The sequence below is a fragment of the Doryrhamphus excisus genome, chromosome 3, assembly GCF_030265055.1.
Source record: "Doryrhamphus excisus isolate RoL2022-K1 chromosome 3, RoL_Dexc_1.0, whole genome shotgun sequence".
NCBI classification, from domain to species: Eukaryota; Metazoa; Chordata; class Actinopteri; order Syngnathiformes; family Syngnathidae; genus Doryrhamphus; species Doryrhamphus excisus.
In genome coordinates this window covers 9,652,469-9,677,467 of record NC_080468.1, presented here as the reverse complement: position 1 = coordinate 9,677,467, position 24,999 = coordinate 9,652,469, and the positions used below count along the sequence as shown (strand labels likewise).

The window sequence follows — 24,999 nt, the reverse complement described above, 5'->3', positions numbered from 1 at the left end:
AAATTGTGACATACTATAGCATGAATGCAAAGATGGACCAAGAAGAACATCTGTGACCAACATCAGTCAGATGGATGAGCTTGAATTAGAATGAATAATCTAAGTTACAGGCAGCGATACATCCAAATTCTTTTGTGCTCACTGGGGAAAAGACCACCCATAACAGATAGAGCAAGGCCAAAAACAACATATGATGTAGCCAAATAGTTTCACCTCCCAATGATATTTACTTACGGGGATAGGCAGTCTGGCTGAAGATGTGCTTTGAGCAACAGTGTGATTGAGTGGAATATTACAGAGAGCGGATGGAGATGGGATGGAGCTCAGAATAAATGGGGGAGGGAGACAAGGGAACTCATTAACTTCTCTTTAATAAAGCCTAAGCCACTTGGGGACCCTTTCTTACCTTCATCTATTCAACCACACACACATACACATTATTACGCTCAACTGACCATCTATCAGATGAAAATCTTTCCTACGCCTTGTGTTTTAATGTAATTCATCCGGGGCAATGTATCCAAATGGACCGCATGATGGCCGGAGACTCTAAGTTGTTCGTACATGTGAATGTGAGTGTGTTTGTTAGATTGACTGGTGGGCTAGGCTCCAGCTCACCCGTGACCCTAATGAGGACAAGTGATGCAGCAACTCTCTTACTTCTCATCGTTTGACGTGCATCCATAATGCAATTTCCAGACAGAGGGTGACATGCAGCTTATGTTTATATTTATTGTATAAAGAGGAAAAATAAATGCTATGTCCAGAGAGGCAAACTGCAGCAACTTGAAGGGTATGAAAGTGGTGCAATGGGCACCTTCAACACCTTTTGTATATACAGTAGACACAACACACCATACCATACCTCCACCAGCATAGCACACCCTAATAGAAACCCCAAAACAAACCAGATGAACTGAAGCATAAATGGCAGTATAGAAAATGAATATAAAGTGAGAAACACTAATAACTCATTCAGTCTCAGACATTTTTCCGGCATGCTTGGAGAGAGTTCCAGATTCGATTAGTCTAGAATAAGTTCACAAACATGAGGAAGACTAGTGACTAGTACTGTGGAGAATGAACGCAAAAATTGTCACTTTAAAGCTTAGGACATATCTGAACAGTCATCCCCCCCCCACCCCCACCCCCGAGGACCGGACAACAGGGTTAATGTAAGAAGTATGGGCACTGTCAGCTGAGATTTACATGCATGCTTTCCCACACAAACACACACTGCATGTTTGCCGCACAAGGGCAATGACAGAAACTGTCACATGTCATCATCTTCATGAGAAAAGACACCAACATGATGGAGAACCCGGTGATCCACTGGAGGGGATTGTGTGGGGGGGGGGGGGGGGGGGCGCACCATACATACTGATGTGTGTGAATGTGTGATGAGCCTCATCAGTGCATGAAGCTATGTTGATGTAGTATCATACATAGTGATAGGCAGTCAGTGTAAAACATTAAAAATGATTTCACACCATTTAAGTATCATATGAACCAAGACCTTGGCGCTAAATCTTTGTGAGCCCTTTCATGTTGGCAACAACATAAATAATGGTAAATCATCCATAATGGAGATTCATCCTACTGGGTTACAGCCATACAGTTGTCCATGTGTTAATTGGGAATTTTTATTATTGTGCCTGTTGTGAGATAATTCAAACTTGCAATAAAAGTCTATTGTTCGGACAATCAAATCTGGTGTATGTGTGAGTCACCAAACATTACAGTTAAATTACTAATATCTAATCACCAGTGTAGAATACTACATATCATCAATGTTTTTAAATTGGATGCCTTACATTTGTATTTTAGTTCATTTTGCCAGTTTTATGCTTGAACGTGACTAATTTAGGGAAAAATACTTAAATATACATCTTTTTTTTACTACTAATAGGCTGTATTTAACCACAAAACAGTATTATTTATTAATATATTTTGGAAAAACCTTGATTGAATGAAGCTGCAAAATTTTTACCACACAATTCACGTTCAGCATAAAGTGCTGGTACTTTTTCACTAGAAAACAGTCTGCAAAAGCTGTGTCGTCTTATATTATCCTAAAGGTTTACACTTGTTAACCAGCAGGTAGTGCCAAACAACTTAATCTCAAGTGAGTCAGTGCTTTTCTTCCTGTCACTCGCACACACCAGTGACCTGGAAAGATGCGGACCAACTTAAACAAAAAGTTAGGAAAAGGAAACTTAGTTATTAAGCAAATCAAGGAAGTCGTGCGGTGGTACAACTGTCAAGCAGCTAAGAAATTATTAATCAAATATAATGAACGAGATATTTAAAAATAGTTCCTTTTAATCCTACCTCCCACCCAAAAAAACTAAATAAACTAAATACTGGGTTTTGAAAAAGACCGGTTGTCTTATATTCGGTATGAAAGTTTGAAATAACTTGAGAACCATGATCTCAACCTCATCAAACACAATTGAGATGAACTAGAACCGAGCTCTCTCACAGTTGTCCAGTAATGGCCAGGTATCCCAGTGCCTGCTTGTAGTAATGTATAGTATACTGTTGCAGTCTCTGTAAACTGCAGCAAAAGAGACAGAGAGTCTCATGGCGTACACAGGAGGGTTTCAAATTCAAGTCTTATAGGGCTCTTGAAGTCAATCCCATTAATCCAATCAATTCCTATCATCAGGCCACCACCATTTAGTGTCTCATCAGTGTTCCACCACAAAAATCAAACAGCAATCATTTCATTCTAAGAAACAAAATGCAATTTCTGCCACCTTAGAAATTCACATGCCAGCCATCTTGAATGTTGTTTCTCTCTAACAGTATGCATGACTTCATTTTCCCAAGATGATACCAGACATCCATCATCACCATGTGCACCAACGCTTGTTCGCTTATGAAACAATTTAGGGATTTGCCACTGAAATATATTAACATTTGAGAGTGCATTAGCATATCTAAAGGGAACTGCTGTAACATTGATTACAGGTCGTCGTGTGAATTTAAATGCTGCTCAGCCACACTGTCACACCCTGTGCGAGCACACACGCACACACACACACACACACACACACACACACACACACACACCTTTTACCAGTGAAGCAGTCCAACCCCCTGGAGTGAAGCAGGTGCTGTGCTATGCTCTTCCCTCTCACGATGCACGCTGGCAGACATGTGTGGAAGCACACATAGACACAAGTGCATGCACAAACGTACATGTCTTCAAAGACAGAGCTATGAAGCAGAGGTGACAGGTCCCTGGTTCGGAGCCATCTTCAGCAAATGTACCGCTAATTGCCATTCCCCCCACTGACAGAGCAGCATGGAGTCGACACGGGGCCCATATGGAAGCCAATACGGAGTGGTCGAACACAGGGGAGGATCACAAGGGTGAACAAACAAAAATGCTGTGTGCACTTGGACTTGCAGGACATCGAAATGAACAAGTGAGATACATCTAGTAGTAGTTGTAGTAGAAGCTCTAATAGCGTTTGAGTCAAGAGAGATGGATCTGGCGTTCACCTCAAGAGGAAATAGGAACACACTGGAACGTTATGGGGATTTTTTTTTTTTAGTGGGTTGAAAAAAAGTTGCATCCGCACTGTGCAGTTGCATCCAGACGGGAAACGGATTAAAGAGTGAAAACGATGTAATAAACAGGGCACACATAAATCCGTTGTCTTCTGCTTTCCAAGAAGTGGAAAAATATGATGGAGTATAAGACACCAAAATATCAGGAGAATGTCAATGTCAACGTTTTCATGTAGAGCTGTCTACACGGCAGATTACAGATTTTCCCACTTTGGAAAAAATTCAATTTCAGGTCACACAGAACACCGTTCCTGTGTGGATGACAATAAAATACTTTTGCCTGAATATGTTTCTGTGTGGATAGTAAGGACAGAGATAAAGATATACTGATGAAATTAGAGTTGCAACAATTAATCGAGGTATCCATGATTAATCGATCGACTAAGTAATATCTGATGGGTTTTTTTTATTTAAAAATTATTTAAAAACATCTTCAGAATTCAGCCTCTCAAATGTGAATATTTGTAATTTTCACCCATGAAAGCAGACCAATTAGCTTGGTGTTTTGGGCAAAACATCTGCTTTGACTTTGGAACTATATTTTTGCCTCCGTTATGATATGCTGTGTACGAACCCCTAATTATTTGGTTTGTCTTGAGCATAACCAATTACTTGAGTAATGGAAACAACAAGCTTCAGATTAATCAAGTAAAAATATAATGGTTAATTGATCCTGAGACACGACCGATCTCTTCACACAACACAGTAATTTACATGTTCATGCTAAGTAACAGTTGTTCATACCTCAAGCTAAGAAATTTCAGTGTGTCAGATCTAATCATCCATCTCATTTGATTGACAGTCAAGGCTCCACTTCACACATTTAGTACATCATGGAAGGTGATGCATACACGGCAAAACGGGTAAGAGTTCCAGACCGCACACAAACGTACAAATACGCTATAAACATTGCGCCACTGAATGTTAAGAGCCCATAAATCCCTCCTGTGACTGTTCCACTATGGAGCTAGTCTCTGTAAAGCTATTTCCTGGCCCTGTCATCAGCAGCATTATACTGTATTTTCACAGAAGGGAGCCGTTCAGCAGTATTTCCAGGTATGTCTATGGAAGAACGGAGAGGATATTCATATCACGTTTTGGTCTTTCTTCCGCTGAGCAAACCCAGTTGGGATATGACAAGCCACATGCATAGGAAAGAACACACCTCCACTGACCCAAACAAGTAAGTCAAGCACATTCCTGCTCCGAGCAATTTCCTCCATCTTCTCCGAACAGACAGGATTCCATTACACGTGCTGGGCTGTTATCTCTCGCGGAGGTATCAGCAAACAAAGCGATACAAAAGCATCGCCCTCATCCAAATGTCATCTATCGTGCTGGAACAAAAACAAATTACTTTTTTTTTTCTCCAGGAACATCGGCAGGAGAAGCAATTTCCAAATTCCTTTTGACAAAAATCTATTCAATTATCTACCCTGCCTGAAAATAGCTTCAAGCTGTCACAGGGACTTTTAATTGGACTCTCAGTGATCCATTCCGTGATTATTACCAATTATGTGTCAATTAGCAATGAGTTGATGTCACTGCCATGTGAAAGGCAAAGCAATTAGGAGCTGTTTGAGCACATGGTGGTCCATTCTAATGACCAAATCTACTGTCCGGCTCATTTCTGAGTACGTTCGACTTACCGCTAAGTCATTGTTAGCAGGGCGGGAGTATTTTAATGGTGCTTTGACACACTTGAGAGGTGTTGAGATGCTCCAAGGTTGAAAAAGATGGCAGCTCTACAAGTAATTCGCATGGAGCACTTTTATCTGAACAGCTTACTAACTTCACTTATCGATCCAGGTCCAGTTCACTACCGCGCATCCATTTTGTGTACCACTTATCTCGTACAGTAAAGGCGGAAGCCTGTCCTAGCTGACTATACCTAGGAATGGCCGCCAGTCACACATATTGATTCGTTTTTTTGCACTTTTCCAACCAGTTTCTATCGACTCTTTATGAAAGAAACCACCTACTGTGTCTGGTTGTAAAAGAATAGTTATTGTGCACTTTAATATAAATTGTGGCTCTTTACAACAGACAATAAAGTGGAAACTAATAAAGATGAGGCATTGATGCTACTAATGTATTGTTGTAATCTCCCAACATTATTGTGCAGTAACCAACAGAAACAGAAAGGCATGAGTGGCAAACAGCTGGAGTAATGTCTGAAACACAATAAATGCACAATTGTTTAATATTTAAAATTTTGGAGTGTTTAGCATGGTCACTGACTACAATCACAACATCACAACAATCCAAAGAGACTCCATGTAAATGCTGAAAAATCCTGTTAGCGTTCATAAAACCCAAACAATCCATCAGACTCACGTTCTCCTTTCAAACAAACAGAGGACGCTTATGGCATCTGTCATTCCCTCCCCCTGCTGTGATCCATCGCATGATCACAATGCAGAGCTCACTATCAATCTTAAAACCAAGGAAACAGACATATTCAGTGAGAGATGCTTCTTGTTTGCACAAGGACCATACATCAGCCTTTTTTTTAAGGAAGCAGATTACCTAAACTGCAAATAGACTGCACACATGCAGAAATAGCTGTCATATCCACTAGTCCTCTACATTTTCAACTGTCAATAGTAACACAGAGGTGTTCTCTTTCCAGTCAATCAATGTCAGGTGTCTGAAAAAGCCTTTCAGAGCAATCTGAGTGGTATATTCTGGAATATTCTCTCTGTCTCACACAGACACAGACAAAGACTTGATCGGTGACCTTGTCAGGACTCATTTTCATCACATGCGGAGAGTGTTGAGGGCCACTCTTACCTCCACGTATTCGCGTATCAAGCAGCTTCTTAAAAATGTGAAAACAGACGTGGTGTACTTTAGAGTGTCTGAGGTGTGATTTTTTTTATTTTATTTAATATTTTATTCAAACACAGCAGAGAGTTGGTTGAGAGTGGCTACTTCATCACACCGGGAGAATATTTGAATAAAGAAAAGAAAATTTACCACACAGAAGTAAGAAGTATACATTTTTTCACTCTATCATATCGGACATGCCATGTTTGACTTCATGCAGTGTTGAGGTAATGTCATGTAAACAGATGGGATAGGCTCCAGCAGGCCTGTGACCCTAGTGAGTATATAGAAAATGGATGGAGAGATGGATGGATGGATGGATGTCATGTCTCACCAATGTAACATTACTAACACCTTGTGACCAGAATACTTCACATGACTTGTCTTTCAATATTTTCATTCATTCATTCATTTTCTACCGCTTTTCCTCACGAGGATCGCGGGGGTGCTGGAGCCTATCCCAGCTGTCTTCGAGCGAGAGGCTGGGTACACCCTGGACTGGTGGCCAGCCAAATACAAGGCACATATAGATTCATACCTATACATATACACATTCATACCTATGGACAATTTGGACAATTAACCTAGCATGTTTTTGGAATGTGGGAGGAAACCGGAGTACCCGGAGAAAACCCATGCATGCACGGGGAGAACATGCAAACTCCACACAGAGATGGCCGAGGGTGGAATTGAACCCTGGTCTCCTAGCTGTGAGGTCTGCGCGCTAACCACTAGACCGCGGTGCCGCTCTTTCAATATTTATTGATTAATAATAGTCAATTTTCAACAACAAAACAGCAAATATGAATTAATTTTTGAAAAACCGTGATACAGTGAGGAAGCAATGTTTGAAGAATGAAGAGATTGCTGCAATGTCTGTTCCAAAGACCATGTGGGTGGCGAGGAGGGACATTGATGTGAGTAATCAGTTCTGAAACATCAGCTTTTCCCCACTGACTCCAAAATTGTTCTTCACGCCTCACTACTTTGGTGATGTTTGTTGCCTTTTGATGACAGATGGGTCGGATATACGTGATCCAAACTTCACATACATACTTATCAGAGCTTTGTGACCACATTAAAAAAAATCGTAAATGTACTGTTCATACTGACATGAAAAAAACAAATATAATTGACCTGAGTGTGAGTTGATAGTGATGAAAATCAGTAAATGTCATATTAATTCCCAAGACTCCCCAAGAGAGTATACACTCACAGGCTTCTAGTAAGTACTTCTAGTAAATACTGGATCAGTTACTGTGCCTGTAGTACAAATCCAAAGCTTTTCTCGACTACGACAAAATGCATCATTTTGTGATTTTTCTTTTTTTTTGTCTCCCAAAATTGAGCTTTAAACCGCTGGCCTTGCAAGGAGGGTGGTGTAGAGATTTCATAGGAATTAATTGAGGGGGAGAGGGAACACTTGCAGAAGGGCAAGGATTTTATACAGCTCAATGGACCACTTTACACACTGGGTTTGGCTTGGAAATTAATTTCAGGTATTGTCTAACTACAGTGCAAACAGTCATTGCTATTAAAATTTGTGGAGAAAAAAAATAAAAAAACAACTTGCACACTCCACTGACACCCAAGGAGATGAACTCCCTCGTGTGCACCAGCAGACGCGCTCGCCGTTGTGGGGCCAACGCTCAAGGCTTTGGCGGCCTGAGCCACCAGCGTCCTCATTAGCACTGGGAAGATTGTAAGCAGATACGAGCCTGTCCTCCTTCTCTCTCTCTTTGTCCTGCTTTGCCTCGCGCACAAATGAGTCCTAATCCTTGTCCTCTATCTTACCTCTAATGTAATGAACAGCGTACAAAAAGGAAGGACAAAGTGCGACCGAAACAATGCATCTGTATAACCTACTTGCTACACTCCACAGTATTCAATATGGGATGATTCATGACTTTTTGGAGAAAGACTGTGACGTGACCTTGAAATGTGTCATGTTAAAAATGGGGCACAGTTATTTATTCATGGTGGGAGGTTGAGGTCAAATGTCAGCACAGACTCTAGATTTGTACGTCATTAAATTCAAACAGCAGCAAGTCGATAATCAACAATTAAATTATATTAGTATTGGAGAGGGAATTTACTTAGTACTTTTTCAGAATGTTCTGAACTCCTGTTTCTATACCAATGTTGTATTGCGCACAATAACGCTGATTGGAGTAGTGGCTATAGCATCTACAGCTCAACTTTCCATAGTTGACGTCATGTTTTTCCTCTGTTGACACAATTCACTTGGGACTGAATTCCTCGAATAATCAATGAAAGCTGTCCATCGTCACTTTTGGTGATGCTTGGTGACACTTTTAGGTTTTGGACTTTGCCGCTCTACTCAAGCCTGGTTTTTCAAAATAAAGTGCAGTCTCTGGAAGATTGAAATTCCTGTTGAAGGCTCACATTGGCTCCACGCGGTGCAGGTCTGGGTACCGAGGCTGTACGGCACAACGGAAAGAATCCGTTTGGGGGTCTATCTTTTCTGGATGCTGGTCAAGCTAAACGGGAATATTGCAGAGGTCTCAAGTTTAAAATTTCCGCAGTTCAGGCAAATACGAGTGTTGTTTACAGGAACATCCTATAAACAAGACTAGTTATTCTGTGAACTCAAGAGCAGGAGTGAGAACCCACTGCAGAATCTGCTCTCGCGAGTGCGAGAGCAGTTGGAGTTGAGCTTCCCACAGTGCCTACTAGAGTGGCACTTTTGCTGCAATCTGGTCTGGATTAGCCATTGCAGAAAGTACTGTATGCTATAAGTATGCCAGGAAAAAAACAACAAGGAACTCTCCCAATGCTAACGTGTGAGTCTATGTAATGTTTATGTATGTCTAATATGTAGGGGTATCGCAAGATCTCGTATGATGAGACACTGGTGTGTGTTGTCTCGTCATTTTATATTATTATGATTACTATAAGGCTCCAGCATACACTAATGTGACCCTAATGAAGATTAAGTGGCAAATAAAATGAATGAATGTCTATTATATTGAGTAATACGAGTGTAAAGGTGACTATAGGGGTGTTACTTTCATGCCTAGAGGGCTCTAATAATGTTATAAAAGCATATTTGTCGCAAATGGGTTCTGTGCTACAACTATGAAAACATTTTTATAAATATTGACTCCTACTTAGAGGAAATTCACTTATCAGCATCGGGTCTGGAATCAACTAACAATGGATTACTATGTTAGGCCCATCATACTGATCTGCATATACAGTATGTCTGAAAAAGATGAGGCATCATATATTCAGAGCTTTTCTTCCCGTCACTCATTTCCCATTTTAATTCATTCATTTTCTACCGCTTTTCCTCACGAGGGTCGCGGGGGTGCTGGAGCCTATCCCAGCTGTCTTCGGGCGAGAGGTGGGGTACACCCTGGACTGGTCGCCAGCCAATCACTGGGCACATATAGACAAACAACCATTCACACTCACATTCATAATTATAGACAATTTGGAGTGGCCAATTAACCTAGCATGTTTTTGGAATGTGGGAGGAAACCGGAGTACCCGGAGAAAACCCACGCATGCACGGGGAGAACATGCAAACTCCACACAGAGATGGCCAAGGGTGGAATTGAACCCTGGTCTCCTAGCTGTGAGGTCTGCGCACTAACCACTTGACCATCATTTTGATGATTTTGATACAAAAATATGTTTCCTTTAAAAACAGCCATTGTATTACTTCATATTCAAGTCTGTTTTGTATTTGGATAAAAATGTTGCATCCTCAATGCTAAATGACCACGTTTTGGATGCCTGTTTCATCAATACAGCCACTGCTCGTCCATGTATGATTGGAAATCAAGATGCCTGTGTTTGTTTTCCATTGCATAACACTTGGAATCAATACTTAATTACCTCTAAAACACAGCATCGTCTTATCCAGTAAGGGATTTGGATGGCCAGCCTGGCAGGTATTGGCATGCCGTGTTACGCAAGGTTAAAAATAAATGAATAGTAAAATGGTCCTCACACTGCAGCAATGTACTTACTGGCCAATCAGTGTTCCTCTTAGAGGCCGGCATTCCATTTTGCACAGAGTGCACACTTTATTTTCTTTCCACCACATGATGTTAATGTCCCCATGCTTACATACATATACACACACACACACACACACACACACAAGGTGAGCAATTGCTCTAAGCCGAACCTCTACTGTGGAGGAGTCCAGTCCTTAATAAGAGATCATATTTATGTTGAGGTAAGGGGCAGGTGAATGGTGAAATATGTCCACATGTCGAGAACCTGGGAGCCGAACGGGCACTTATTCATTAATAATGACACAAGCTGCAGGCCTTTAGCTCTGTCTCCCCTCATTTCCTTTCTACACATCACAGCTGTGTGGGTGTGTATGGGTGTGTGTGTGCATGTGTTCTAGGGTCATCACATAGTCACAGCTGCATATGTTTTCATATGTAGCCTAATAACACTGCAAGGATTCCTCTCCCTTTTGGGGTGCAACAAGTAAGTCCACCTTGTATAAATCATTATGTGGAAAGCAGGGGGTCTCAGAGAAATTAATATGAGGCTGTATGTATGGTGTGTGTGTGTCCTGATAAGAGCGAGCCTGTGGGGGACCTGCCGCTTTTAATAAGAAAAGCTTACGCCTACGTTCGTAATTTTAGCCCTATTAAGATTCCGCCGTTTAATTCCTCTGAGCTATGTAGATGTTGCATTCTTTGAGCTGCTGATTTAAACTGCACAGTGCTCTTTTTACACACACACACCTTCATGATATTTTGCACATTTAGACCTAAGAGTGCACAGGGTGTAGTTAAATTGTGAGCTCAACTAAATTAACTTGATTGACCATGAAGAAAATTAACCATTTTCATCAAAACTGTTTTGATTCTTTGTTTCAAAACAAAGGTTCTTCTCATAAGTATGACTCTATATTCATAATATATACTATATATTTTTATTTCCATGATATTATAACTTCTTCCACAACGTAATTTTTTGTTTATTACTCAAAACATTACGACCTTCATGCTACTAAAATGTCATTATTTTTCTCTGAATATTACAACTTTATCCATCCATTTTCTATGTCGCTTCCCAGCTGACTTTGCACAAGAGGCAGGGTTACACCCTGGACTGGCCATCAGCCAATCACAGGGCACATATAGACTCATCATTCACACTCACATGCATACCTATGGACAATTTGGAGTCACCAATTAACCTAACAGGCATGTTTTTGGAAACCAGAGTACCCAGAGAACCCAGGTCTTCCTGATCTAACATTATGACTTTATTCTCATAAAATTTTGACTTGTTTTCCTTGTTAGAATATAACTTTATTTTCTCTTAGTATTTTAATTCTTGGAAAGTTACATCTTTTTTTCCACTTCTGCTCTTCTGTTTTTTTTGTTTTTCTTTCAACGATTTAAACTTTCTTATTGTAAATTATCTTCTTGTAATATCATTCCCATATTTTCTTTTTACTTTATTCTCATATTTCCTGCAATATTACAACTTTGTTTGCGACACATTTAAAAAAAAAATATTTCAACATTCTGCTACTAAAATGACATTATTTTTGTTCTTATTAGGTTGTTCTTGTAAAAATACGACTGCTGTCATAGTGTAGTTTTTTATTATTTTGTTGTAAAATTACTGCTGATTTTTCATGTTTGTTGTTGTTTTTTTTTGTTTGTTGTCTTGTTAAATTCTGTTTTTAGAACGCCGCCATGAGCCAATTAAAAAACAACCCTGGGCCACACTTTAAACAGCCCTGACTTGAGAGCAAAGATCTTCTCATAGATTAAGAATTGTTCCTGTATTAAGCCTTTTTGACACTTATCGGCCACCATATTTCACATTTACTGTATGTGACTAGCAACAGTTGTTATTAACATTTTGATTCACATACATATGCAGAAAGAAAGAAAGCCCTTAGACCTCGCCACTGACCCCTACCATTAGGAACAAGGGATGTGGTTTCCAGTAAACAGATGATTCAGGTTGAGGTTGCACCACCACAACCCGCCCTTTGCATCAATGTGTATTGAATGTTGGTGATGTGGGTTTTACTCATTCCAGAGATGGCACCGATAAGGCCTTACATGTTACACACAGAGTCTCAGCCACCTGCTGCGATAAGGTCCGAGCAAGATGAGGGTGGAAGGGTGTAACATGATAGGTTCCCTGTTCCTAATCTCTAGACTTAGGAATGTGTGGAAGATAGTGGAAAACAACAGGAACATAAACTCTCCAACAATTCACCACACCATGCCGGCCACAACTATATACAATAATGCTGTGACATCCTTTTCATCAGTTTTGCTCTAATTAATTTAGAGCAAATTTTAATGGGCTTTCTTGTGTTCAGTTCCCTTAAAAAAGGAACAATTTCCTATCAGCCTCTGTATTGTGGACTACATTATGTCTAGATTCACCCATTGTTTAGTGAAAAGACCAATGAACCTAATATCTACAGATCCATCAAAGAACTACCATATCTGCGAGTTTAAAGTTGAGGTACTGAATCAAGAGGTTTGGGACTGTGTGGATCGGTTATTTTGTACCCCTTACAACAAAATGAATATTGAATACTGATGAACGGTCTGCACCTAATTGTAATTTCTTGATTGAAACAAGGCCTAGAGCACTTGAATGGTGCGGGTCCTGTTATCATGCTACCTACTGTTCACTGAAAAATGTCAATGTCACATGCAGAGATGATGAAAAAAAAATACATACACACCCACACGACACACACACACACAAATTCATGCATACCAGCCCCCAACACGCATCCACCATCTGGCCTTCCCAAGGCTCAGATGTCTCTTGGGTAAAGTGAGCTGCAAGGGGCACCGCGTGTGTGTGTACGCGTGTTTGAGAGCTGCTGAAACCAGGAGCATGAGTGAGTTACAGTACACCTTATTCTGTGGAAAAATGTGAGAAATAATATTGAACCTGTGCGCACGCCATTAGTGCTAGCTCCACCGCCCTCGTGCATGCACTGTTCTTTCTACACGATGAGCATCACATTAACAGCGCCGCAGGTACACGAGCAACAGACAGGGGTCGTCATCGCCGACAAGGCCGTACGGCCCCACCTGCACAATGATGGTCTTTTCACTGTGGGCAAAATAAAAGCCTCCATTATGGAATGAGGTCATGTCTGCCGCTGCCCCCGTTCGCCATAATGGCTTCAGCGCACTCCCAACAACATAGGCATCTAAACGAACATTACATACACAGCGGTAGAAAACATGTGGTAAATTGAATTCGACTTTAGGTGGTCTCAGCAGTAATGCCTGTGGGCAAAATACTGTGTTTTGTTTTGTTTTTTTTCCATTTAGTGTTAAAGCAGAAATATCTGTCTGGTAAGATGTTGAACTTCATTTAGCTCTTTTCTAAATAAGAGTACAAGGTGAAGGATCCATTAAGCTCAACAGGGCTTAACATTTACACAGTTGGTGAATCTATACGTCGATACATTTTACGGTTTTGCTGCTTTTTGGAAGCAAAAACATGATGTTTTTAAGGTAAAAAGGCATGGTTGACTGAATGTATGAATGATTAGGGACAAAAATCGGATCCAGACTAGCTTTGTTTGACCTTGTCGGATGTCTTAGTTGTTCATTTTTGTTCTTAGCGCCCGCTTTAGGAGTCCTTTTTAATTGTTAGTTAAGCCCCTGTGGGCTAAATGGCAAGGCCAAGCCAAATAACACTGGTATACAAAGTATGAAAATATGACATTTGTAATATTGAATCCTACTTTGCAGAAATCACCTTATCATGGTCGGGTCTGTGACCAACCCCGATAAACAAGAGACAACTGTACATCTTTTTGTTAGTATTTTCTGGTGGCTTAAATCCAAATGATGGATATTACAGCATTTTCAGAAGTGTTTACTTTTTACATTGACAATGCCTTGCAGCTTGTTGCTATCAATTTTTCATCATTATCATCCATTATCACAACAGGGCAAAGGAATTTACATTTCTATTCTCTGCCAAATTGATATTGTTTCTTTTGCACATTATTTCTTTTGCCCAAGAGTACTGGCATTCTTTTGTTAGATTATAAAATCAATAAATACCCTGTTGGTGTTTTGCCTGAGGATGCAAACAGTATATGAACAGCATGTGTATATGCATGAAGCGGATCAATTTTCTAATCCATATATATTTTGTATTCGCAATACATTCCATTCCAAAGCCTGTTATTTAACACATTATCCCAAGGGACTTATGTTCTCTTATCATACAGAATGATACTGATCTGTATCATAGCGTTCCTGCGCAGCTACACGCAGTTGCTAGTCATGTGTACTAAATCATGCACACTGCTTATTTCACCAAAACTCCATGACCCCCGCAGCTCATCTTGCTCCGATCCCCGTCCCCTTCCACCGCCATAGCATCCCCCAGCCCTGCAGTTCCAGACTGTTAAATGAGTAAGTTTATTTAAGCCTAATTGGTTTAAAGGCAAACAGAAACAAGCAGTGGGGAATTATGATTGTGTCTGGCTAGAAACATGCACCGAAGTGGGAGTGTGGGCACTGTGGAGGAAAAGAGAAGGGGGAGGGTCTAAGGGAACTGAGGGTGACCGAGTGGGGAGGAGAGACGAGGGAGATGTTCTGATGAGAATGCAAATGTTCATTCTTGTGGCTCTTTGCTATGTGGCTCTTTTATAACCCATTTAAAGAGGGACAAACACACTACTTCAAAGTCTAAATGAAAGTCAACAGCATGGGAGTATATCACAATCCATCTGTCAAGGCACCTAAGGCACATGGTATCCATATAGCAGCCTTAGGTAGTCACTGATTAATCAATTATCCAGTTAATCAATACCTATTTTGGTCATGGATTAATCGTTTCATTTAAAAGTGTACTGTATATATCCTGATTTCAGCCATTTTTGTTTACATTTCCTTAGTCATCCATGAAAGCAGACATATTATCCTTGTACTTACATACAAAAGAAGATTGTGATTCAAAGTGATTCAAGATTGCTGCTCACCCTCCATCAAAAATTTGTAGTTTTTAGATTGAGTGTGCACTTCATGTGAGGCTGTTGTATGTTTCACTCCCTGCTGACATACTGTACGTGCATTAGCATTATACAAGGTTCATGCAGCCCACTCATTTGGATTACAAAATGGGCATAATGGCTTCCTACGGCACCTACGGCCATCATGACTGGGAGAACCGGAGTGTACAGCGGCCGTCGGGACCGGTCAAGGCGCATTCATCTCAGATATACTACGCCGCCATGCGTCCACAGACGAAAAAACCCAGTGTACAGCTCCGACTCGGTCTTGCCCTTGCAACCTGGCTGTGTGCAAGCAGAAAATAATTTCCATTCCAATTTTCTTCCTATAAGCTTTGAGTGGTTTGAAAGGTTGCTGGTTTGAAAATCCATGCGATTTTCTCCATTTTTGCACATACCAGCATACTCACCTTTATGCATGCACAGCACTTACCATGCGTATATACACAAAACCTAGTGGGTGATAGTGAAACTACAAAGTCTCCAGTCCAGATCATATCATCTTGTCAACTTGACTATCAAACAAGGTCCTACCCCTCCAACCAGAGCAGACGAGCCGATACCAAACATAAAGCCTGCCTCTAAAGTTGATTTATTCGTATTATTTATTTACAGGTGTTGACTCAAGAGTCTGATGCAGGTTTTACAGACAATAACAATATTTTTAGAATGATGTGCAGACAGGGTAATCATTTTCAATCATGTTTCAATCAGCACTCGTAAATGAGTTTGCCTTCCGCCATGTTTTGCTCTAACAAAATAATATGCAACACTTCTACCCTGGTGGAATTGCTTCTTCCTCCTCCATTTGTTTTACAGTTGCCGATCATCTTCGGATTTTGACGGTAAGCACAGTACCGATTTATATATAAGATAATTCTCCCTGGACAAAAGACTGATGTTTTATATCCAGAGTGTTTAGATTTATACATGTACACCAGCAGGTGGCGCCTAATGCTGCTATGACTTTGGAAAACAGTAATCCACATTTTACCGCTTTTCTGATATGTTGTGTAGCAAACCACTAATTGTTTGTATTTGGTTCATATTGACTTGGTCCATCTAGGGGCCTAACAGATAACTCCTTTAATCAAAACAAGCACCAGATTAATCGACAAATTCTTCTTAACCTCAGGCCTAGTTGTGTTATATTTCAGTCAATCACACAACTTTGAGGATGACAGATGATTCAGGCTGAAAGGTGGACAGGCGAATGCTTTTACACACATTGGAAAAAGACGAAAAAAGGCAACAGATTGGAGTTCAGGCTTTAAAGCCACCCTTGGGAGGAGCTCCTTTCAATTAGTGACCCAAACAAGCAAATAATATGTTTCCTTGTTACCACGGTAACCTGGGGGGCACCTCTGTGCCCATGTGTCTTGCAGCACAGTCTAAAATATCATTTAGTTTCCCAATTTGAACCTATTTTGCACATTTTTCACTAACTTTAATATCAAATTGACACACCATTTGCAGAACTGTATGCAAAGTTTAAGAGTGAATGTTAACAAAGGTGTATAGGTGTATGTATAGGATCTTTGGTTGGGGATTCCAAAAAAAAGCAAAACTCTCCGGCCTCATACAGAATTATTTTTGCAATAAAGCAGTCCCTTAAAACAGCAAAGGACTCCTATCATCCAATATATTTTTTTACAGTAGGCACTGTACGTTTAAGGCCACAGTGGATGGAAGATTGGAGGACAAGTAGATTGATTAAAAGCTGGGAGAGACACCCTTTTATTTGCCTTGCTACATTATGAGTTTTTACTTCTGTGATAAAATGAGAGGTGGACCACAGTGGTCCGGTGTCTGTGACATGGAGCTCACTGGCCCCACGGCGGAAATGAAATAGAATGAAAGAGAGGCCAAATTAGCTCCTACAGATAACAACTGTATGCTGGGAAATAAAAGATAGCGGGACTGTACATTATTAGGACCCCCTCCCCTCAACTTTGAGACCATTTGATAACACACGCCTTGATGAGTGATGCAACCTCAGCAGAAATCTCTCAACAAAAAAACACACTTGAACACACAAAAGAGTGAATTAAACAACACATTTCAACTTTAAAGGGAAGCAACGACCAGCAATGGGAATGAGGTTAGGATGTCAAGGAAGAACCACGTGCGTGTGTGACATCCCAGAATCCCGAAGCAACAGTGCACAAACATATCCCAAACTGTCATCCCAACATAATATGTATATATTTTTTTTTACCTTCCATCCCTGAACAAGTGATGACCAGCACGCCAAGGAGCGCAAACAAATCCACTATCATGGCAGAACGGTTCTCTCCACAGCTTGTCCCCAAATTGCCAAACACGACTGCTGGGGTGTGCATTAAAAAGAATCCCTTCGCTTGTCAAAGAGCAGCAGAAAAGCCAGTGTGGTGAAAGTCACATTTCAAGTCGCAGTAAACAAGTGTGACACAGGAGCGGAGTGGAGGTGCAACAGAGGTGTAAAACAACCGGCTGTGTATGAGTGAGGGAACTAAAGGGGGGGTAAACGCCGGGTTGGCAAGGGGGGAGACCCGACATTGCCTGCTTAAAGAGCCGCTGTAAGCGGCGTAGCCAATCAGCGACTGCGATTGGAAGTTGATGACCAATCGGCACCATGGTCCCGCCTACTAATGACAATCAAAACACAAAACTTCCTCGACTCAGTTGAAGCCCGGCCCGTGCAACTGAAAGGAAGTAGCACCCCCAGATGGACATTTTTGGCTACTACAGTCCAGGTAGTTCAACCAGAATTATTTTCTAGTTGGTTTGTTTGTTTCCACAATTGCTGTTTACAGTTTGTCATATATAAATCTGAGATTGAATTTAAAAATGTTTAAGTAACATGGGGTCACATACAGTGGTGAATAATACAACATTTTTAAATGTATGCTCCTTATCACCGTGGTATCCACATATCTTGTCCAACAGGAGCAACACACCTCGTTCTATTCCTGTGTGCAGTCATCACTACAGAGGGGCCCACCAGGAAGGAAGGAGTATGCGGGAAGACGGGAACAATAGCGTTACTTCCGTAGCACATCCTCTTAGCACCACGCTTGCACAGACAAATGTACATATACAACAATGCAAAAGTGTGTGTGCCGTGTGCCGCCCTCGTTCATACAAGCACTTACCCACTTGAGCTCAAGAGGATTGTAGAGAGCCTCTTGCTCTTGCTGTGTCCGGGTTTGTTTCATTGCAGAGGCCGACACAAAATAAAACTTCTTTTTTTTAAAAGGGTGAATTTTCCGACTTGGATGTGATGACGAGTTTATGTATTCACCAACAGCGCTGTGTGTGCTGACCTTACATTTACTGCGCTCTTGACCTGTAAACATGTAGCCAGCGTCGTCTTTGTGCGTTGACCTTTTACTTTTGCATTTGGGTACAATCACTGCTCTTGTGTTTTGACAGTTGAAGTCAAGCAGAAAATACAAAACTGTACATGTTACACAGTCCAGATGTGGAAAACATACAACATCATTCAGACTTGTATTATTTCGAGCAGCTTTATTCAACTGGCAGCTTCAAGAAAAGTTACCTCAAAAAACAGCAGAATTTTTTCAAGGATCATTGACTTGCATTTTTGCAATAGATCCTTAAAAACAAATACAGACTCATGTTTTTTTTCTGCTGCCTATTCCTTAAAAATGCAGAGCTGTGCTGTCATACAGGATGTATGACCTTTGACTGGTGTTTTTGCAGTAGATTCCTAAAAATAGCAAAACAGATCCTTGACCACTTGCTTTTGTAGTGGTTCCTTAAAAACAGCAAATGGCACCGATCTTAAATGATCATTCACTAGGATTTTTGCAAAAATAGATCATTGCAGCAAAATCCATAAAAACAGCATAGCTGTCCTGTCATTGGCGAGTATTTTTGCAAATGATCCTTAATATAGAGGAGCATTGTTGGAGGATCTTTGACACACATTTTTGCAGAAAATTATCCAAAAGAAAACATCAGAGGTGTCCTGTCATGTAGCATCTAGGACAGGGGTCTCAAACACGCGGCCCGTGGGCCAAATGTGGCCCGCAGGACACTAGTTTGAGGCCCCCGCCTTGATATGAAAGTTTAATGTTAGTGCGGCCCACGCAAGTTTGATATGGATGCTGTATGGTATCATGTACCCAGAAAGTGTGGAAGTAAGTTTTGGGCTATTTAAGTTTAAAGGAAATAACTTGAAGGCTACCGTTTAGGTCGCTAGCTCTCGTTTGCGAGTTAGCATGTGTCTCAAGACCCTGCAGTTGCGCAATATGTTGTAAATAAAAAGAGTATAAATGTGACTATAGTCGTGTTTTGTCATGTCTACAGGGCTCTAATAATGCTTTGTTCATTTTAATCTGAAAAAAATAATTTGTCTACTCACCAACTATATGTGGTTTCTTAAGTTTTTATTATTTGCCGTTTTATTATTATTATTATATTTATTTATTTATTTATTACTGATTGATTTTCTTTATTCTTGATTTGTTTTTGTTTTTTTCATCTTATTTTGTGTAGAAAAATAAACAGTAAGGTATTTGAGAACAGTGGAATGTTTTATCAGAGCTTTTATTGTAGAAAATTGAAACCAAAGAAAAGTTTATTCATTTTTCTGTTTTTAATAAATGTGTTTTTGTTTTGTTTTTTTAAAACCTGATGCGGCCCAGTCTCACCCAGACCCTAGCTCCAGTGGCCCCCAAGTAAATTGAGTTTGAGACCCCTGATCTCGGATCTTTGAATCTGAATAGATTCTTAAAAACGGCAGATGGTTTCTGCATATAGCAGTCTTTGACTAGCATACTTGTATTTTTTGCTGTAGATTCCTAAAAAACTGCAGAGTACTCCAGTCATATATACAGTAGGGTTCCTGCTTGTTTTGGATTCCAACCAGCAGCGGAGGTGTCCTGTCAACAGTAGATCCCATTAAACAGCAAAGCACTCATGTCGTATAGAAGATCTTTGATTCATGTTTTAGTAGGTCCTTAAAAATAGTAAAGGGCTCATGTCATCGACATGTATTTGAGTAGTACGGCCAGAGTGTACAGTATGAGTGTATTGCATAATTCATGACTATCATTTGATATTTAGTCTGACATGCAAAAAAAAAAAAAGAATAATAGTGAAGGAATTCTACACAAATAAAATGTGAAGCGGGTAGAAAAGCACAAAACAGGACTCTTGGGGCTTCTCTAATATTGAATGTGAAATGAAAAGCCAGAGTCAATATGGAGACAGTGCAGGGACTCGGTTGACAGGGAGTGTGCACCACTGTGGGGAAGGACTGGTTATTAGGCTGGGCTTTGGCTTCATCCATCTTCAGGAGTCTGGGCGCTGGCCATTGACAATATGAGCTCAGAGCCGGGGTTGAATACAGATGTGCTGTGGACCGCTGGTCCCCAAATAGAGGGTCTGGACTCAGCAATGGGCTATGCATTTGTATTTTCTGGGTCATAACTCAAGAGAGAATATGGAAAATAGGCTCATTGTGGTGGATGCATTGGGCATATTTGAAATATATATATAGTAAGCCAGCATGGAGCTGTGCTGCAAAAAACATTAGTTTGCAACGGAGCATAAATGCATGTGTTACTATTAAAATCCTTTCCTAGCTATTCATGACACAAAAAACAAAATCTCGTGGTAAACTCGATGAAGAGCAGATACACTGTGATGCTGCACTGGAACCCTTCCATAGAAAAATCTATTCAATTGACTTAGTCTGTTCCAGAGTCAAACCATCACCAGGTATAGTGAAAGAAAACCTCAGGCCAGATCCCAGGGCGAAGCCAGAACACACCATCACCTCCGCAGGCCGACCCACCCCAATCGCCCCCGGTTCCAGAATGCACCTGTCCAACGTCTAGCGCCCTGTCATTCAACAGTCCTCTTCATCATGCCACCAACATTTCAACAACGTTCATTCAAAGTGACAGCCAAGAGCCAAACATATGTACCTCATCATTGCAAAGCTCCAAACAGGATGCTTCCAGAAGAAACATCCATCAAACCCAAGCGCCACAGAGCGCCATCTGCAGGCCACCAGAGATCTCCAATTATGAGAAGAAAAGAAGAATTTAAGTTTATGAATTCAGACACAATAGAATTGCAGCTTTAGGAGCTCCGTGGGAAAGTCTCCTTACCCGCTCCCCTGTATAGCCTCCACACCAGAAGAAGAGATATCGCTCCCGATCGATCGTTTCTTCTGCTTTTGTACTCAGACCATCAGCGCTAGTGTATCTTAAGCTAGTCTGTCTTCTGCATTCTCCTCCCAAAGACATGATGAGGACACCATTTTCCTCCTCTGTCCTGAGTTATTTCTTGAATTCAATAGTGTTTCTCACTTTCTCGATCGATATGCTGGGACTTGCAACTTTCTTTGGCACCATTATGGGAAAAACTATTGAATTCACGACGTAACTCATGGCAAGACAGGAAGGTGGCGTTTATGTGGTTTGGAACAGGTACATCAAGAATCACATCTTCAGTGAAAGTAAAGGTCAACTTGAAATTATTATTTATTTATAATAATAATAATAATTATTATTATTAGGGCTCGAGCACTGACCAGTGCGAAAGCCCTATTGTAATCGTAATGTTTATTATTAGGGCTCGAGCACTGACCAGTGCGAAAGCCCTATTGTAATCGTTCCGTTTCTTTTTTTATTATTCTTCTCCCTCTTTGAGCGCCATTTTGAGGGCCTTAACATGCCCGACAACTCACCAAATTTGGCGAGCGCATCAGGTCTGGCGAAAAATTTGATATTATATGGGTTTCAAATATAATGTTCCAAAATTGGCTCTCTAGCGCCACCTTGAAATTAAAAAAAAATTGGCCCCCGCCACCAGTTTCACCTATCGTCACGAAACTTGGTGGAGACGTCTATCGTGACAGGACGGACCAAAAAGTCTCAAGAACCCATATTGCAAAACGAACAGGAAGTCCGCCATTTTGGATGGCGGCGGCCTTTTTCGTGCCAGAAGTAGGTGTCGTAACCTGACGAACTCCTCCTAGGGGGTTTGACCTAATGAGTCCGTTGTTGCATCAACGGACACTAGACGGATGGCCCACGTTAAATTGCGAAGGATTTTGGGATATTCCATACGATGTGGGCGTGGCACGCCCCCAAATTTTGCCCTTTTTCATCTGCCCTGGCCTTGCACGCTGAGCGTAACTGTAGACGTGAATAACTTGGCTCCACGTGGTCAGATCTTCATCATACTTGGTACATGTGATCATGGCCCCGCCCCGAAGGTCCCCGTAGGTCACTTCCTGAATTCGTCGCAGCGCCACCTATTGGCGACAGGCTAAAGGCGTGTGATCTACATGAGGCGTTTTCTGCCAGGAGATTCATCAGATGGGCATTTTGAACTTAACTTGTACTTTTGAACTTGTACGTTTATTTTAAAAACAAATTTGCCGTGCAACCGGTGAGTCTGGTCCTCTTCTCCAATATGTATTGCAGTTAAATTGTTTTACTGTACATATATTGTTCAGTAAATCCTTGGTATTCGTAGGGGGTCGCGAGGGGTGCTGGAGCCTATCCCAGCTATCTTCGGGGGAGCATGCTAAGCATACTAATATGCTAACATTAGCATGGTAAGCATGACACCAAGCATGACAGCGTTAAGTTCATGAAAATCACAAAAAAATGCTAGTTTGACGGCCGCACGGTGGTCGAGTGGTTAGCGCGCAGACCTCACAGCTAGGAGACCCGAGTTTGATTCCACCCTCGGCCATCTCTGTGTGGAGTTTGCATGTTCTCCCCGTGCATGCGTGGGTTTTCTCCGGGTACTCCGGTTTCCTCCCACATTCCAAAAACATGCTAGGTTAATTAGCCACTCCAAATTGTCCACAGGTATGAATGTGAGTGTGAATGGTTGTTTGTCTATATGTGCCCTGTGATTGGCTGGCCACCGGTCCAGGGTGTACCCCGCCTCTCGCCCGAAGACAGCTGGGATAGGCTCCAGCACCCCCCGCGACCCTCGTGAGGAAAAGCAATAGAAAATGAATGAATGAATGAAAATCCTCATGAGGGTCGTGGGGGTCCAGGTACACCCTGGACCGGTGGCCAGCCAATCACAGGGCACATATAGACAAACAACCATTCACACTCACATAAGGATAAGCGGTAGAAAATGAATGAATGAATGAATAATATACTGCATAGTCCGTGTCAGACATCAACCAATCAGAGGACCCGGAAAATGCTATCGCCTGCTCTCTGGCCCTATGAGGCGAATCTGAAATCTGATTGGTTTAACGAGCAGTCCCGTTGTTATTAGTATTTAAATGACATGTGCCAGCACTCCTGATTCTGAAGGCCTTGTGCACACCTTCGACACATTCTGCCGAGTTGTTGTACTACGAGGTAAACTGGCTTCCTATGCTCCGATTATGAAAATATTCCATTTATTTATGAGGAATCCTACCTTGCAGAAATTAATTGATCACGGCCAAGTCGAAAACTGATTAAATCGCAATACACAGGGTACTCGAGTACAATCACCTCGTACTTCGGTACGTGACAAAAAATAAAAATCTTAACCTATATTAGGAAAGCGGGAAGTGAACAGTTACTGATTGTAAAAGTACCAGATGGAGGGGTAGGATTTAATAAGCTTTGCTTCTTCCTACTCCTTTTGGACATGTGGAACTGGGAACTGATTATGGGATGCGTTCAATTGTAATGGTAATGGCTTTATTTCATTTGAACATGTATCAGATTACAATTGAGTGCATCCCATAATCAGTTCCCAGTTCCACAATATTTAACTAAGTACAATTTATATTATGTACCTTTTACTTCATTCAGTTCTAACTCGCCATAAGTTGCTTTTTTTTGCCTTACTTCATAGGCGCTGGACAGCCGCAGTCGGTAGAAGACGGGTATAAAAACGTGAGCTGGGATGAGCAGTCCCAGGAAGTAGGAGCATCCCAGGAACCAGTACTGCGTCCCGAAGGTGTACACTTCGGATGGTGCGCCCGGAATGGCCACGGCTGATTGGAACGTGGCGAGCAGAGACAGAGACACGGGCAGGCAGCTCATGGAGCGGTCAGTAGGTCGGGGGGAGACAGCTTCCACTGTTCAGTCAGTAACTGGTAGAGGACCTCGGGACTGGTCTCTGCGGACACTCGGGTATACTGAGAATGAAGGGAAGCTATACCGTAGAATGTGTCCAATATAAGGCCTGTGAGCATTTTTGGTACATAAATTTAGAGTAGTAACTAATGAAGAAGTAATGAGGAACTAATGTGTCAAGTTGAGGGGTAATACTTTACATTAAGGTACACAAATGACAGTAGTTCACAAGGAGGAAACCTACCTAACCCTAAAAACTACTCATTAGTACTTCATTCATTCCTCAGTAACTACTATGAATTTATGTGCCTTAGTTCCTCAGTAACTACTCTCTACTCATTAGTACCTCTGTGACTGCTCTAAATTGATGTGCCCAAGTCAAGTTCTCAACAGTTCTTCAATAATTCCACAGTAACTACTCTAAATATGCATTAGTGCCTCAGTAACTATTCAAAATGTATGTGCCCTACTCATTATTTCTTCATTTGTTCCTCAGTAACTATT

General features: G+C 41.2%; 1 protein-coding gene across 2 annotated transcripts in view; it reads right to left on the bottom strand.

Annotated features, from left to right (window-relative positions):
- Positions 1-17,926, bottom strand: part of LOC131125738 (ephrin type-B receptor 1-B) — a 169,708-nt gene extending 151,782 nt beyond the window's left edge. For both annotated transcript variants that reach the window (XM_058067568.1, XM_058067569.1), the window contains exon 1: positions 17,649-17,926. In XM_058067568.1, the coding sequence (XP_057923551.1) occupies positions 17,649-17,772 (124 nt within the window). In that variant the 5' untranslated portion in view covers positions 17,773-17,926. The remainder of the gene's footprint in view (positions 1-17,648) is intronic.
- Positions 17,927-24,999: the final 7,073 nt, after the last annotated feature.